The 17,357-nt window shown below is 44.2% G+C and overlaps 2 protein-coding genes across 3 annotated transcripts in view; one reads left to right on the top strand and one right to left on the bottom strand.

The window, feature by feature from the left end:
• Positions 1-219: 219 nt before the first annotated feature.
• On the bottom strand, positions 220-5,854 carry atox1 (antioxidant 1 copper chaperone). 2 transcript variants are annotated; one of them, XM_033620350.2, is made up of 4 exons: positions 5,708-5,854; positions 4,617-4,692; positions 2,134-2,282; positions 220-1,784 (listed from the first exon to the last, which is right to left on the bottom strand). In XM_033620350.2, the coding sequence occupies exons 1-3, from the start codon at positions 5,711-5,713 to the stop codon at positions 2,158-2,160; spliced, it is 207 nt and encodes a 68-aa protein (XP_033476241.1). In that variant the 5' UTR covers positions 5,714-5,854; the 3' UTR covers positions 220-1,784; positions 2,134-2,157. The 2 variants fall into 2 exon arrangements, with proteins under 2 accessions (XP_033476241.1, XP_078025731.1); XM_078169605.1 differs by lacking the exon at positions 5,708-5,854 and having other exon boundaries at positions 4,617-4,707.
• Positions 5,855-6,857: 1,003 nt separating this feature from the next.
• The window catches only part of slc36a1 (solute carrier family 36 member 1), a 59,001-nt gene continuing 48,501 nt past the window's right edge, over positions 6,858-17,357 (top strand). The window contains exons 1-4 of the mRNA XM_033621851.2: positions 6,858-7,057; positions 13,301-13,437; positions 14,735-14,849; positions 14,930-15,020. Coding sequence (XP_033477742.1) covers positions 13,401-13,437; positions 14,735-14,849; positions 14,930-15,020 — 243 coding nt within the window. The 5' untranslated portion in view covers positions 6,858-7,057; positions 13,301-13,400. The remainder of the gene's footprint in view (positions 7,058-13,300; positions 13,438-14,734; positions 14,850-14,929; positions 15,021-17,357) is intronic.

Below are 17,357 nucleotides of genomic sequence, written 5' to 3'. Positions count from 1 at the left end.
TTGTCATCACACTGGACGTTGGTTTCTATAAACGATCTTCAGCACAGAGAAGATGAACCTCACAGAGACTGTTTTCCTGCGTCTTGCTCACAAACTCTCTTCAACCATAATCAGCTTTTTGTCATTGTTTTTATTAAACACTACAAACCCTGTGTTTACTATCAGAGGCATTAAAATCCCAGTAAAGCTTTAGAGCCAGTAATAAAGCAGTCGACTGCTGTGGTGAGGCAGAAGAGGTTTTATTTCCCCTGTGTGTGTTTACACTGTTTATTCAGATGATTACAAAAGCTCAGCAGAGGGTGGGAACCTGTCTTCGCCCCAAAATAACTAAATCAACAAACACTTCAGGTCCTGAACAGAAAACAGAGATATGAACATGATTATATGAGCTGTAGTATTAATGAGTCATCGTAGTGTAAAGGAGGCAGTTAGATAAATTCATGTCCAGCAGATGGTCCCTGAAGGGAGGAGGACTGAGTGTCCCCCTCGGTGCAGATCTACACATCGTCTTTACTCATGTCAGATCCAACATGTGAAACAATAGTGAGTGAAGGTCACAGCTGATCATTCAGTGTGTTTTACAGCCCAGGAAATCTGCAGCCGTGTTTCAGATCGGAGTGTGAACGTCCTGATGTTTGATTCTACAGCTGGGCGTCAGATTAAAGATCAAACCCTGCCTCTGTCAGTCATCACGCTAACACGTGACACATCATGTGACAGAAGTGACACGGTGGGAAGGATCGGATTAATAAAAACTGACTTTGTTCTCTAAATATCTGTAAATAAATCTGGATATAGGAGAGTGAGTGATGACTGAGGCCCCCGTGTTGGAGGAGGAACTGTAACAGTGACATCACAAATACTAATTTAGCAATAATGATTCAGATCATTTGAACGGTTTCATCTTCACTGCAGTTTGGACACAGAGGGACCTGACTGTGAATGTTTCTGTTCTCTGACACTCAGTAAAGACAGGTTACAGTCTTGTTGTATTTATTTCATGTTCACACTGAATAGGGATTTCAGTTTTAGTTCCAGTAGCCTGACGTCCATTAACTACTAATATTTAAGAAGTAAACATAAATGAGGTGAAATTTAATGAGTCATTTCCTTTTAGTCCTCCACTGACCCTGTGAGTCTGCAGCCCCTCATTTCAGAGCTCCCTCCTGCCAGAGGTGCTGGGAGGTGCTGGGAGGTGCTGGGAGGTGCTGGCAGCGCCGCTCTTTCTGTGACTGCAGCTGGTAAGGCCATCCCAACTGTGGAAACATGGCTACACCCTCCAGTCTGGGCGGGCACAATGTCTCCACAGCAACGTTGTTGACTTGGGACGGCGTTATCAGCTGTGATCATAGAACGAGCAGCGGCTGGACGCAGATGGTGCAGTAAACTAAAGAGTAACAGAAACAACACACAGACTGACATGTGGCATCAATGTTGGAAATTCCAGAGTGGTGACATCACTACATCATGACCTCATCACTTCATCCTCCATCACATGGAAGACAAACTAAATCAGAGGATGGAGAGAATGATGCTGCACATAAAGGAGACGGTTTTTTCTCTTTTCAGATGGATGGCATCATGATGTCATCATGACATCACGATGACATCACAAACAACACTGACAGAAGATCTGCATCCAAGGGGGGTTTTGTGCGTGTGAGCTTAAGGATGGAGGTTTGGCATCTAAGGAAGGAAGGTGAGGGGGTGAGGGAGGTCTCTCAGGATCCATTGGACTTGAATTCCAGCTTAAATCTTCATGTTGCATCAGCAGCAGTGACTTCCTACAGAAAACACACACACACACACACACACACACACACACACACACACACACACACACACACACACACACAGATGGAGGAGGTCAGCTGAGCTGTGTCAACAGTTTAATTTTTGATCATGAACACGACTTGCAGGAGTTACACCAAGTGAATTTAACGCTGCAGACACACATCAACAACATGTATATTTCTCTGTCTTTATGGTCGACTGAATCAAGCTGAACTTTTTGTATTAATAAAGTTAGTATTAATAATTTCCATCTTGTGTGGTGGTCAGATTTCAGCAGGTTTATGGAGATCATAAACATAAATCTATGTGAAGTTTAACACGTCCTCCCCGTCCTGTCACCTGTTCTGTGTGGCGCAGGTTCCTTCATTTGGGGCCGACGTACTTGACCTCCTTCCCAGATTTCTTCAGCGCCTCCTCGAGAAATTTCACGTCTTTGTCAGACTCGATCCAAACCAGCTTCTTCGGCAGGTCAATCTCAAACGTCTCCACTGAGAGGACAGACAACAGAGAGGGACTCAAGAGGCAGCAGCAGTGGAGACACTCAGTGTCCTACAGACTGAATGATACACCTCCCAAACACTACAAGACTTTACAAGACTTTATAAAGACTAAAGTGTCTGAACTCTGTGGACGACGTGAGGTTTTTAAAGACTCCAACTAGACTCCTTCAGAGCTGATGTCCCATCATGCTCCTGGTGGAAACTCTGACACATGAACGATTCCTTCCAGCTCTGTATAGAGACCAGAGAAAGCCTCATGTGTGGACGGTATTCTGTCACTTCAGCGTCAATATGATCCATAAAGATAAAGTGTGTTTGATCCAAACTTTACATTTCCAACTCTCTACCAGCCTCCGTTGGTTTGCTGAGATGTTTCAGTGGGAGGAGACTGTGGGAATGAGAGGCGAGTGTGTAAGGCCGACATCACACGCTCCAGTTCTCCAACAAAGTAAATCTAATGTAGCATCATGACAGGATGTGACAGTGTGAGAGGCTCTGAGGGAAGAAGTGTGTCAGACTGTGAGGCTGGTACGAGCCAGAAAAACAGAGGTGTGTTTAATGACATAATAAAAGTGTAACAGCATCAGGTGACATGTTGGCTGAGTCAGACTCACAGGAGTCATGAGGGGATGTGATGTCATGTGAGCTCCTGTAAAAGCTTCAAACTGCACTTTCACTGGACTCTCTGAGAGGAGAGAGCTGCAGCTTTATTCAACATTACATCGTACCTATCAGCTGCTGATATTATAAAGAAATAATCTAAGACTAGTTAGAAGGAAAAGCAAATGAAACAAATATCTCAGCATGAGACGAAGCCACAGACCGATTCACAATGTTTATTTACAATAACTTAACTGGTAAAAACCCTCCTGTCATCTGCATAAAATCAATCTGTGCAGAACAAACACTGCTTTACTTGATCTATTTTAGCCACCTAAAAAAAAGCTCACTAAAACTATTATTATCAGTGTACATGTATTTAGAATATTTGCACTTTTGTTCCCCAGATATGACGCTGAATAATGGACAGAAAACATGATGATGTCACAGTGAAGTTGACCCTTGACATCCAAAAACTAATCCATTCATAGTTGAGTCCAAGTGGACGTTTGCACCAAATTTGAAGAAGCTCCACTGGGGCGCTCACAAGGATGGGATGGACAGACGGACAACCAGACACATAAAGCCTCTGGTCACCGGTGCAGAGGCACAGAATAACTTCCACATATAAACCTCTGCATCATGTACATAAAATAAAACGTAGCTGAGCAAACGCTGCCTTAGCTGATTCGTTTTTAGCCACCTAAAAAACAGGCCTCACTAGAAACTGTTGAAGTGTTCGCTATAACAAGAATATTTTCACAGCTCCACTCTGGTGTCAGTCAGAATTTAATCAGAGGAACTGAAGCCATTAAATCAAAACCATCAGACTCCACTGACAGAAACATTTAACTCAGCAGAACACTGGAGTTACTGGTCTGCTGTGGCTGTGACCAGTTAGTGTGTGAGCTAAAGCTGTGAAAATATTCAAATACAGCCAACGCTCAAACTGATATTGATTTCTTTTATGTGGCCAACAACACATTTTGCAGCGGCCCGTCCACAACAGGATGTTTCTCAGCTGCTGTGTCAGAAGGTTTGTCAGAGACGACAGAACAGAAATTAATCACAGCAGAGACGTCAGACAGGTCGGACCAGCGAGTGTCTTCAAATGTTACAGTTACGCCTGAAAATAAACACGTTTGCTGATTTCACGTCTCCACGGTTGAAATAAACTGACAGTTTTCTGATTGTTGTTGTTGTTGTTGTTGTTGTTAGCATGATGACACTGTGGTTCGGTCTGTACCTGCAGCCTCCTCTAAAAGTGAAGACGAGGAGTTAAACTACTGCTAATGTCGGTTCTTAAAGTCGACCTCAATATTCATAGACAAAAGCACGTAGACAGATAATAATGTGTGAAAATATTAAACACCTGCATCTTTAAACACAATGTTTGATCAGTCAGGAATTCAAATAATAAACGCTGTCTGCAGGCTTTTATTCTTGTCTCAGCAGGAGCAGCTGTCACAAGCCTCAGTGAGTCCTCTCACCTGACAGCAGGTGAACTCTGCACTACCTTTAAGAGAACAATGTCGTCATGGGGGAAAAGAAAACTAAATGTAAAGGATGTTTTGTTTTAAGTGTTAAAGGGTTGTGTTGTGTTGTGTTGTGTTGTTGGGGGGTCTGAGGGAACACACACCACACAGGACTGTGACATAAACACTGACGTCTCTGTCTCTTCTCACAGCAGAGTAAGAACAAGAGACGAGCCGTCTGTCTCACCTCCCAACTTGGTGAGGATTCTGGTGACGGCTCCTGAACATCCCTCGCACGTCATCTCCACCTCAAACTCGTGCTTCTGTTGGAGACACATTCATTTGACTTTATTATCAGAATACTGTCTGAAATGTGTCCTGCAGTCCTCAGACGTACGCTGTCTGACATAAATACACACAAACGTACTACACACACACACACACACACACACTACACATCACATTACTTGCTTTACATTCAGTGTTGGACCCAGGTCCACCGAAGCCGACCGAGACCCAAACTCTGATTCAGTGTGACGGACAGAGGAACAAGAGGACCTGTTCAGTTGAGTCTAACTCTTCTGTGTGAAGGTGAAAGCTGAGACTGCTCAGATATGAGAGGGTCTGATGTCATATTACCGACCACAGAGAGAGACAACGATCCTTTAGTTTGAAAACTTGAGAGAAATAAAGTGCTGAGTCACTGTGGAGGCTTGTGTAAGCCCCTGATTCATCACTGTGTCTCACTGCACGCTCAGGTTGTGTAACTGTCGTCAGACTTTATCATCAGCACTCTCTGGTTCATAAAACTATTCTTGACCTACTGCAGCATGTTTACCTGTGTATCAAGTAAACAACTGTTTGTCAGAGATAAAAGTCTGAACAATTATTTCCTTACTTAATCAATAAATTCATGACGTCACCACCTGTTGTAACACATCCATAAACAGTAAGTGAAGATCTCTTTCTGAGATCAGATTTAATATCAATTAAACAGTGTCACATGACGACAGCAGAGTCAACACCACTGATGTGACGTCAGCTGCAGTCACATACTTGTAGAGTTCCCGCGGATCAATAAAGTTGATCTGACTCCAACTTATCAATAATCAAAACTGAGCTGAGTCATTAATGTTCACTTCATGTGCTAAGTGTTGCTCCATCAGCTCCACGAAGAGAATCGATTTTCTGGGATCAATGGAAACGATTATTAACTTCATTCTGTGAACAGGCAGCAGTTAGCTTCCAGGCTAATTAGCATCACACAGAGACAGAATGCTAAGCTAACTTTAGCCCTGAAGCTAAGTTAAAGCTAATATACGGGTAACAGTGACTCACCGTCATGTTTGCAGAGATGTGGCGCAAACAGCTGCGGACTGTCGCCTCCGGCTCACTGTCAGCTGATGTTTAATCCTCCTGAGGTGCAGCTCACAACCTGTTACCTGCTCACAGTGAAGCTAGCTTTGGTCAACGGAGAAACCGGATATCCGGTATGAATAAAAAGAGGCACAAATTATTTGTATTTTTTTTTATTGCAGCATTTTTGAGTCAAGAGTTGACATTTAATATTTAGAGATAATATGACTTGCGATAAATATAAAAGTCGGCGTGAAGAATTTCCTGTTTTATTATAAAAGTAAACCCGTTTTACTTTACAGCTCTTATTTTGGTGACCTGTAGGTGAGTGTGCTTCCTCTTTTTACAAGAGTACCAAAGACAAAAACAACTGTCACAGTGCCGTAGAATATAGCATTATCTATTCAAGGGCTCTGAACTGTCAGTTTTTTCTTTGTTGCTGTGAGTGTGTGCGTTTCCAGGATCACTATTTATTGTAAGAGTCAAGACATTAACTTTATTGAAAATGCTATCTTTTGAAAACTAGTCCCATTTCTCTGCATTTCTAAATGAGATGATTATTTACAAATAAATAAATACATAAATACAAATAAAATAAATAGATAATGTGTGAAATGCTGTGAAGTTGTAAAGGCCCCATGTCTGTATGAATGATTCCTGAATGACCACCTGTATTTTGTTTTTTATTTTAGGTCCTTTATGACTGTAAATAAAATGATAATAAATAACAGGTTAACCTTATTGTTAATCTGGACCGAAGATTTTGAACATGCATTTGAACAGTGTCTCGAGTTCTTCACCGATACTGCAGCCAAATACAACATAGTACATGAAAAAAAAAAAAAAAAAATTCAACATTACACACAGAACATAGCAATAATGAAACAAAACAAAAATATATAAATAAAAATCGTAATAATAATAAATAATAATAATAAATCTATTTGTTTATTTTTTATTATTTATTATTTTATTGTAATTGCAGACTTGGTCCTGGCATATTTTGGGCTTCAGCCCTAACGTAAAGATATTTTAAACGCAACGCAGTAACGTATAATCCGTATCCATGGCAACAAGACGTCGAACACAGAGCGTGACACAACACGTCGGGCGGGTCACGTGACCGCGCCCCTGTGTGTCGGACTGGGAGCCGAACAGGAGCTACAGGATCCGCGGAGAGCCTCCTGGTATACCGTCAATCAGTGCGCTGTTTCCCGCTGGATCCACCCAGACATGTCGGCCTCAGGAAAATAACAAGTCCGCGGAGACATCAACCTCCGATCCGGTCAGACCGACACCAGGAGCGGGGAGACAACAGCGGGTTTACCGGAGGTAGGAGCCGAGCAGCCGGACTGTTTATGGACACAAAGATGGCATCGGAGCATATATGAGAGCTAACGGTGCTAACTTAGCTTTAGGCTGTATACATAACGGAGGCTAATGTAGCTGTTTGATAACACAGGCAGCCGGCGCTCCATGCTAGCTACAGTTAGCATCTTCTGTTAGTCTGAAGCTAGCTGGTCCCGTTTTAGCCACGTCTACGCGCTATTTCAATCCCTATGTGTCTGTGTGTGTCTCTGTGTGTCTCTGTGTGTGGGACGGATCGTACAGAAGACACCGCAGCCCAGTGTAATGAACCTCCCGTGTCCCTGTCTCTGTCCCTGTCTCTGTCTCTGTCCCTGTCTCTGTCTCTGTCCCTGTCTCTGTCTCTGTCTCTGTCTGTGTCTGTCTGTGCACAGCTCCATTAATCGTAAGCTTGTTGGACGGTGTAGTTTCCTGGACAGATCCCATCACTAATGTTTGTCCTGCGTGTTTGTTTTATCAGCCTGTCCTCTGAGGCCACACACACACACACACACACACACACACACACACTGGTCAAAGATTAGTCCCTTTAAAACAAACACACGGCCCGGGGTCCACCTCACAGTGATGCAGGTGTGACGGCAGAGAGATGCCAGGTGTCAGGAGGAAGTTACATACTGATACTTCATGTAAAACACTGCTTCACAGGCTGTTCACCATGACCACAGTCCTCTGATAGAGCAGTGAGGATCTAGAGACTGGTTGCTGTTTATGAGGGGGGAGGAAGTGGTGAGAAAGAGGAAGACATGTCAGACACTTGTTTATTTATTTTACCACCAATATTTGAAGAAGTCCTGCCCCCCACACCGGCCAGCAGGGCAGCCATCAGCTCGCTCTGTATTAGCTTATAAAGAGAGGTGCATGGGGTAATGGTAACGGGAAGGGTTAAATCCTGTCACTTGTTTCTTTGGCCTCATGTGTGTTCACTACAGTGTGATATGTAGCACGGCTCAGATAACCATCACGTTGGTGGGTGTGTCCTGTACTAGTGGTGGGCGTGGTTCATAAGTACATGTTGTGCAGGCTACAAATAGAACGAGGCTGCAGCTACACGTCTCCAACATCAGTGCGTTCACCTGAGTGTTGTGTTTGCAGACTGTAACCTGTCACATTAAAAAGCCAGATGTTAGCAGGTGTTTCATGCAGCGTGGGTCAGTTGGTGTCAGCTGGTGTCAGTTGGTGTCAGGGCGTCTACATCTTGCTGAAGGATCTGAGCTTCCTCAGGAAACAGACTCTGCTCATCATCCTCTTAGCCTCAGTACAGGTCTTCACGAGGACGCTCAGGTCGTCAGCATCCTCTCCCAGAACACTCAGAGGGTTTGAAGCGTCCGTCACCATCTCAGTGGTGTTGGCCACATGGAGCAGTAGTAGATTTCTAACAGCCCACCTCACAAAATCTTCCACCGGTGAGCTGTGGACCCCTCTGACTCTACTGACTCTACTGACTCTATTGACGCTCAGACCCTCCAGTGTAAAGGTCAATCTTTGTTTTAGATGAAGTGACATAATGTCTAGGAAAATGAAACTGTGGCTCATTGCTCTATAGAGAGCATAGTGTCCCCACACTTTGTTTTTAAGGGTGTGGCACACAAATATGACATCATAATAATAAAGGGAAACAAAAGCTTTAAAACTGAAATTATCATTTCAACAATTAGTCCACAGAAACTGAATTATAACTATTTTAAATACTGATTAATTGTAAACTTTTAAAGAAGAAATGCTGATCACCTGTTGTTTTTATGAACATAATCAGGCAGATTAAGATCTGAGAGTCCTGAGAACAAGACACAAGGACACACTCAGCAGGAGCAACACGACCGCACCATGAACAAAGAAAGAAAGAAAGAAACACTCAGAGTCATTATAAAACCATCAGAGACTGAAGCTGTTTCAAACCCCTGACGGCAGTGTTCAGGGCAGTGTAAATACCTGAAACCAGTTCTGCGCTGTGTCACGATGAGTGATCTCCAGAGTTCAACAGAAACTGCATTTTTACCGTCGTTACAGGATTTAAGAACCTGAAGAGATGTCAGGTGGTTTGGTTTCTTCCATCTTACAGTGTGAACACAATGATCAGTATGAGATGAGTCCTTTGTGATGAGCCGTAGAGCTCCAAGATGCACGAGGTCATAGATGGAGAGTTATTAGTACTTAGATTCTGTGCATGTGTCCCACACTTAGAACATGAACCAAACAGAGGACTTTTATTTTGACCGAACTTCATTTACACCATAAACTGACACAGGAAAGAGATAAAGTGGGACAGAGAAGTTCATTAGGATGCAGGAGAGTGAGTGTTTGATGAAGGACACTCAGACATCCAGATTATATGTGTCCTTGTTTCCTCTCACACACATGAAATAGATAGTTATCTTACAGTGTATGTCTGCAACTGGACAGAAAATCTCCTCTTTGAGTTATTTTCTAAGAGGAGACTTTTTACAAAACTTCATGAACAAAATGTTTCAGTTACAGTAATAAAATGTTAAACAACAGTAACCTTCTGTTTTCATTAAGGATCCTTCACACTGATCATAACTCTGTAATACGGTGAAAGCGTGACATTTTCAGAGACTGTTGCACCGTGAAAATGTCACAGCGTTGCAGCCCTGCACAGAACGCACTGCACATGCTGGTTGGCTGTCGGCTGTAGTCCTCGTGGTGTGTTCAGGTGCAGCTTGCTGGCCGAGACACAGTGACGTCAGGTGACGCAGCAGGGGGCCTTCGTCACTGCCAGTCCTCTGACATCAGTTTGGTGTGTCTGGTCCTGTTAGTGTTGATGTGGCAGCAGGACACAGAATGTCTCTGTGGTCAAAGACAGACATGAAGGTCGACTGCACACAGGTTTTATGGCTGGAAGAAGACAGACCTCCTTTAATTCTACAGAAGAAGAGCAGTTCAGTGTTTGGGGCAGATGTTGAATGTGAATCTTGAATGTTGCTCTGCTGTGGAGTTCCTCAGTGTTTGTATGACTCAGTGAGAGTGTTTAAAGGTTTAATGTCAGTAGAGTCAGAGAGTGGTGGAGGTGGAGGAAACCATGCACTTGATCTGTTCTGCATAACATTATGGTGTGTGAGGATCTGATGCCTCTTGTTTCACCACAGTGTCAGTGGGACATGTGACGGGCGTCGCACTGTCGGCTGTGCAGAGTAAGCAGTCTGAGTGTAGTGAGTTAAAACAGAACTGAAAGTGAAACTTTTCTTCTTTCTTCAGAGTCAGACGACAGGATGAAGGGTTCTTTTTGTGAGAAGTCATGAGTGTTGTGACGTAGTGAGCGTTTGACTGGATAAATGAGACTTGGATTATTCTGCACGAGCTGCAGACGATTGGATCAGAGATGCATGATATTGGATTTTTGCTGGTATTTTCCAACTCTCATTTTGGCCGATTGCTGATGCTGATACATGCACATATGTTTTTCCACCCAGCTGCAGAGAACATCACACATATTATTATTATTACGCCTGCTCACACTGTGACGGTCCTGGTGGCACACACACACACACACACACATAAAACACACACACACACACACACACACACACATAAAACACAACACTTTTCAAAATGTCCAGCGGGCAAAACAAACAATGAAAAATATGCCGTGATTATTTTTATGTAACATTTTCAAAGGAAACTGTAAAATCCATCCTGCTGTAACAGGTTTGGATCAAAGTCTCCCTCACACAGTCTGATCTGTTTCACCTCATTACAGTGTCATCACTGAGGCATCACCTCATTGGTCCGTCACATCAGCAGAAACGTTTTCATGCCGATGCTGATGTTTCATTTTAAAGCTGTCGTCAGCTGATACTGATGACAAACTGATATTAAGGTGCATCCCTAGTTTTGTTCTTAAGCGTTCCCAATCAGTCAATCAATCAATATGTTTTCTGTTTTTAAATAAATAAAATGAAATAAGCATACATCATACAAAAAGTAAAGCATTATTAAAGATGTGACTTTGAGCAGCAGATGAGGAAGCAGCCAGTGTTTAAGAGACAAACTAAGTCAAACATGAAACTGTGAGGGTGATGTTATGTAACAGAGCAACATTCTGAAAGAACAGATTTATGATGATGAACGCAGCGCTGAGCTTTACTGAAGAGGCCGCACTTTATTTTACTCTGAAGGAAATGAGTTTCGTCCTGATTGATGAGTCGTGAACGTGTTCAGTGGTGGAGAGATGGTCAACGTGTTAATGGCCTTTGTGTTTCACTTTAAAGTGCCGAGGCCAGAAATGACAACGCGTGCTATTAGCATCTCCATGGTGCTGAGTTTAGGCCTCTCATGTCACGACTCAGTGTGAAAGTGTCTAAGCAGCTCAGGATTCACACACACTCACTGTGGAGCTGTTGTTGAAGTCAGTTTGTGCATCACGGCTGCTGAACCTCGTCTGCAGGAGGAATCAGCCTGCACCTATGTGCACAGGCCTGAGACTCTCTGTTTTCATGATATTAGTATTTACTGTGTAACGTTAAAGACACCACAGCTCACAGTGTTAAAGTGCTGCAAAGCTTTTATTGTCTCTGTGGGAGCTCTAAAGTCCACGTTGTAAATACGCTCCAGGTTCACAAGCTGTTCTGAACTCATTGTACACTGAACACTAATGCTGTGGCGAGGAGATTAAGGAAGTGTGTTCATTAGACGCAAAGATATCAGTGCTGGGAAACGCAAACATTGTAGTTGTTAAATGTGGCCACAGTCTGAACTCTCCTGTCGTCCTCGTCACTGTGAACCAGCAAGTGGAACATAAAGCCTCTGTGCAAATCCATGTGTGATTAGAAGCTGCAACAACAACAGGTCATGAAGATGTTCTCACACACCGTCTCAACTCACAGCCATCGTGCTGCTCTTACATAACACCGCGGCTCAGTGCGCTGAGGTCAGGTGCTGTGTTCAAAGACCGTCCAACACGTCGGGCCGTCAGCCTGAAGCTTAGAGCCAGAAAAGACTGCAGGTTGTGCTCTGAATGGACCTGATCTGATCGTCTGTTGCAGCCCTGCTCATCACACATTGATTTCACTTTATAACATAGACACACACACACACACACACACACACACACACACACACACACACTCAGAGGACAACAACCTGCCTCCATCACCACAGTCAACATCTGCATTCTTATTTCAAAAACATCTGCATGACTCTGAAGGGCTGCACACATGCTGTGTCTCTGACCACCTGGAAGACATGAGGTCAGGCGCTCTGTGTGACTCTGGTGCCTCCTCTGTGCCAACTGTCCAGAGCATGGAGGCAGGCTGCATCTGAGGTTGCTAAGCAACCATAACAAACACCATATCACAGCCTGTTTACCTGAAACCCTGAGGTCAGAGCTGATCTACTTCCTGTGTGTCTGTGCGACAGATGTGACGCTCTGACAGCTCTGCACTGACATCATCAACTTCTCCTCCATATGTATCACACACTGATATTTACTGAAGATGGAAAGATATCTGTCAGCTGTGATTGGTTGGTCCTCATCACATGACATGCGGTGCAGGCTGATGTGTTCAAAAAGTCAAACTCTGTTTATCTCAGGGTGCAGCTGTCACGCCCTGACAACCAGGCGCTCAGGAACACGTGTGCATCACGACAGCGTTGTTGTAACGTGTGAGCACACCTGCCATGAGTCGACATTGGAAACAGTGGATCAGAGCTTTTATATGACAGCATACCTTAAAGCTGATGTATGGCTGCGACCCTCACTGTCTCTGTACTCTGGACAGCTTGGAGGAGGGTCATGTGACCAGGACATGGATGCACAGTCAGTGTAGCTCACTGCAGAGGGCTCAGTGTACTTGATGCAAAAAGTTTTTCAAGCTCACGACAGGAATCATGGCGTGAGTCCCACATGCAGAGAGACAAACACACAGTCACTAAGAACCCACCAACAAACATCACATGTGTCCGAGCTCTGTCGTACTCATCGCCCTGATCCTAATGACCAATGTCAGTTCATGTTTTCTTTTCTTTCTGGTCTTCAGTTTTACTCGAGGTGACATTAACAAGTCTTAAACAGTGTGACTGTGAGTGGCCCTCAGCTGTAGGGGCCCTGCTGCTCTCTGTGAAGCCTCCACACTCACTGACAGACACGTGAGAGCTGCTGCCTCCATCACTCACTTAGTTTGTGTCACTGTGTGTTTTTAAGGCTTCAGATACTCTGAGTCATGAAACCAAACTACGCTCTCTGTTCTACAGTGTGTAGCTGTCAATGCTGGACTCCCTGATCCCCCAGCTGTAGGATCTGTGAGGCTGGGAGCGACCACGCCCAGCCGCCCACCAAACCACCTGACCCAACATGATGGCCTCCAGCGACGTAGACACCCGAGGTGAAGGTAAGAAAATGAAGCGCACTGCTTGTGTCAGTTCAACATGGATTGTACACAGTGTGTATGGTACACACAGTGTGTCATGTAAAGTGAGACACAGAGGGATTATATATAATCCTGGCAGGTAGACTCTGAATCATCAAAGCAGCTTTCATTTGTTTTCTTGGAGTGGCTGGCGTCTCGTCTGGCATGAGGTCACAGCATGAGGTCACAGCATGAGGTCACAGCAGGAAATGCAGTATTCAACATGTTGTGATAAAGTCAGAGTATCTGGTGTATTTGCTGCAGAGATCAGCTGTTACAGTCCTCCTGATGACATGCAGCCATTTTCATGTTTCTGTATAAAGACCAGCTGCACTCAGCTAAATTCAACATGAACATGTGACTTATTTCTAATCAGCTGTGGGAGTGTGTGGGCGGGGCCTCAGTTTCACTTCAGTCTCAGTTTCCACGCTGTAAGTAGACGTTCTCTCGGCTGATGTAACAGTGAGTTCTGCTCTTCATCCCTCCCACACTGAAATATGTCCCAACAGTTCCTGTCTGCGTGTGAAGGATCAGAAAGTCACGAGACGCTGAAGTAAAGTCCACTGAAACCAGCAGAGAGTTTGGTGGAGCAGCAGGGTAACCAGTTCAGCTGCAGGGCGTCTCCTCGTCTCTGCAAACAAACTTTTCCCCCCCTTTTTAAAACAACCAGGCAAATAACCAGATAACTGCCGTCATGTGTTTGTGACGGTCAGCTGGTTCACACCAGAGATGTTATCTGACTGAACATCACAGGAAAGAATCAGATTATTTTAATGTCCGAAACGTCATGTTCATTTAGTTTGAGTCCGAAACGTTGATCAGAATATGGATTTGTTTTAGTCACATTTCAGTCATTAGTCTGTTTGTGACATCAGAGCAGTGATACAAAAGACAACACTGAGCATATTAACAGATCCAAAGTCTAAGAGGTAGGTAAGAGGATAGTTCTCTTGTTGTTGTTTATTTTTTATTTGAAAACACATTTCATCATACTTTTTGATTTGAATTAATTAACTTTGTATTTAGTCGTTATCTGTGATCTTTTCAGTCATCGTTGTTGTTGATGAAATTGACACCAATAAAAATCCCAACATGTGTTAATGAATTTATAAATCAGAGTCATGTGTCACTGTGCAGAGCCCTGTGGAGTCCGGTCCGTGTGTTTGTCCCACAGAGGGTGTGAGATCACTCATTAACTTCCTGAGCTCCCCACATGATGCTACCGCCATAAAACAAAGTGCATCACTTATTCTTTTTGTCTCGTCCTCCTTCGCCTCAGGCTCTTTATTCTCCGACCAAAATCCGTCAGAAATGGACGCACTCTGTCCGTCTCCTCCCGGACCGTCCAGACCCCAGCGTCACTACGAGAGGATCGGAGGACGGGCAGGAACCTCGTGAGTGTGATAAATCTAACACACACTCAGCAGGTGATAAAGTCTGTCTCTTCTGACACAGGTTTATTTTCTGTTTCCAGTTTCTGTCAGACTCTGATCCACCTGCTGAAGGGGAACATTGGTACAGGGCTGCTGGGGCTGCCTCTGGCTGTCAAGAACGCAGGCCTGGTGGTGAGTACACACACGTTTTATTTTCTGATCACATGACAGGTCACATGACAGGTCTGGAGACACAATTAGATTTCTGTTCCTGTGTGATGTTCATGGAGTTATCCAGCTGTGGTTTGAAGCTGCTGCTGTCAGCCGTATTTCTGTGGACAGTGCTGTGCAGTAAAGCAGCTGTGAGCAGAGGAAGTCAGGTGGACTCATGAGACAACATGTGATGTGTCAACAGACAGGTCCAGTGGTACAGAAACTAATTACAGTCATTTTTGTTTCATTAATTTAATGTCTCTGCTGGTGTCTGTGATGCTCCAGGAGCCTCACACTGTGACCACAGGATCTCACACACACACACACACACACACACACACACACACACACACACACACAGAGCTGTGGTTACAGCAGCGCTGTGAGAGGATTTACATGCTGCACTGAAGTGAGATACTGTGGTCAGCACAGTGAGATAGACAAAGTACTTTTATTCCTCAGTTATCTGCTCAGCCAAAATCCAGGACTGTCATGTGACATGAAGTGACACAGGTGAGGTTGAGGCCAGGTGACAGACAGAGGTCATGAACACTGACTGTGAGAATAAATGGTTAACACAGAGTGAAGTGATGTGAACATCTTTGGAGCAGGAGCTGAGGCCTGACACCATATATGTCACATGTCACATGTCACATGTAAAGCTTTTTCTATATGAGGGCAGAGTTGGAGATGAACAACAGCCTCAGTAATCCGTGTTCTGATGTGAACACATGAAGTCTCCTCAGATGTTAATGAAGTGTCTCAGCATCATGTTGGAACACAAACTCATCAGTTCATCCTGTCAGAAGGATTTTAATGCTCAGTGATGTTTCAAACACCAGGCTCCTCTCTGCTCACACTGCTGACACACACAGTCACCACGTCCACGCTCAGACATGTGGGAGCTGAGGTAGTAACACGGGGACACTCACGGGGGCCACTTCTGCAAAATGACAGGACACAGGGGCCAGCTCATGAACATGTCTTCTGGCACCTTATTGACGTTCAGAGTACAAAAGAAATCCCAGTGTGAATCACTTTATTTTCACTGTCACTTAGAAAACGGTCGTTGGGTCACCTGACACCCCGTCACGGGCCAGATTTGGCCCACGGGCCATAAGTTGAATAGCGCTGTAATAAAGCATCCACACAGAGGTGACGACACAAACTCTGCTCCTGCTAAAACATTAAAATCTTCAGGTGTGAAGAGTCACACTGAACACTTGGGCTCCTGAGGGCCTCAGTGAGGAGTCACATTAACACTATACCACTGTGCACACACTGTTGGGAACATGTGTGTTCAGGACGGGCCGAGCTTCCTTTGGTCCGCAGCAAAACACTTGCACACCTACAGGTGTAGATTCATCCTGATGATATCAAAGGTATTTAAAGTATTTAAAAGATATCCAGCTCAGCAGCACATCACTTACTGACTGTGTACCTTTACATCTGCTTCAGAGGAAACACTGTTCTCCTCCACTTACCTGTCAGAAGCGTGTCACCGGCTCAGCTGCAGGTTCACATTCATTTCCAGACCGCTGTATCAGTGTCTTGTGTTGACACAGTCACTGTGGTTATAAAGCAGAGCAGGGATTTAATTGGCTGAGGTGGCAGCTGTAATGTTGTCAATGTTAGTGTGGCAAATAGAAACACACCCATGTTGTGGTTACAGTCTGTTAATGACAGACAGATAGACAGACGTGTCTCTGACATGTCGTTCATATGTGATGTGTGTTTAGCTGCCGTCCTTTATAAAAACAATCTGTCTGTGACACATGATTGGTTCACACTGATTGTGATTCTCTTCATGGACCTGTTGTTGTGTACATTATACCAGAGGTGTCAAACATACGGCCCGGGGGCCAGAACAGGCCCGTCACAGGGTCCAGTCAGGCCCACTGGATGACTTAGTGCATCATACATCGCAGCTCTCTGAAACAATAAATACTTCCTGTGGTCAGATTTAAAGATCCTCAGCACTGTGCACAATATAATCAGTACAGAGTCTGTATCTTAGACCAGTAAGGGTATAACCTGCTGCTGAGGCTCTGACACAACCACAGACTGATGAACTGGTCATGTTTAACTGGTCCGACCCACTGGGATCAAACTGGGCTGCATGTGGACTAAACTGAGTTTGAATTATCTGTGTATATGCTGTTTAATATTTAATGTATGTTTTATCACTGTTTGATGATGACTGTTTGGGACAGGTGTGGTATGGTGGTTGTATATGCATTATGGGTAATTAAGACGGCGCCTGTCTGTATTAGTCAGAGGTCTGGAAATGTTACAGAGCTTTAAAATCCTCTGAAC

This window comes from Epinephelus lanceolatus, chromosome 7 (assembly GCF_041903045.1).
Source record: "Epinephelus lanceolatus isolate andai-2023 chromosome 7, ASM4190304v1, whole genome shotgun sequence".
NCBI lineage: Eukaryota > Metazoa > Chordata > Actinopteri > Perciformes > Serranidae > Epinephelus > Epinephelus lanceolatus.
Note: the sequence above shows the minus strand (reverse complement) of the source record. Positions and strands in the feature narration are given on the sequence as shown.

Excerpts from the sequence above, each read along its gene's own strand:
- atox1 (XM_078169605.1), bottom strand. The coding sequence starts at position 4,707 with ATGTGTCTCCAACAGAAGCACGAGTTTGAGGTGGAGATGACGTGCGAG. Across the intron at positions 2,283-4,616 it reads AATCCTCACCAAGTTGGGAG|TGGAGACGTTTGAGATTGAC; the intron begins GTGAGACAGACG and ends CTGTCCTCTCAG.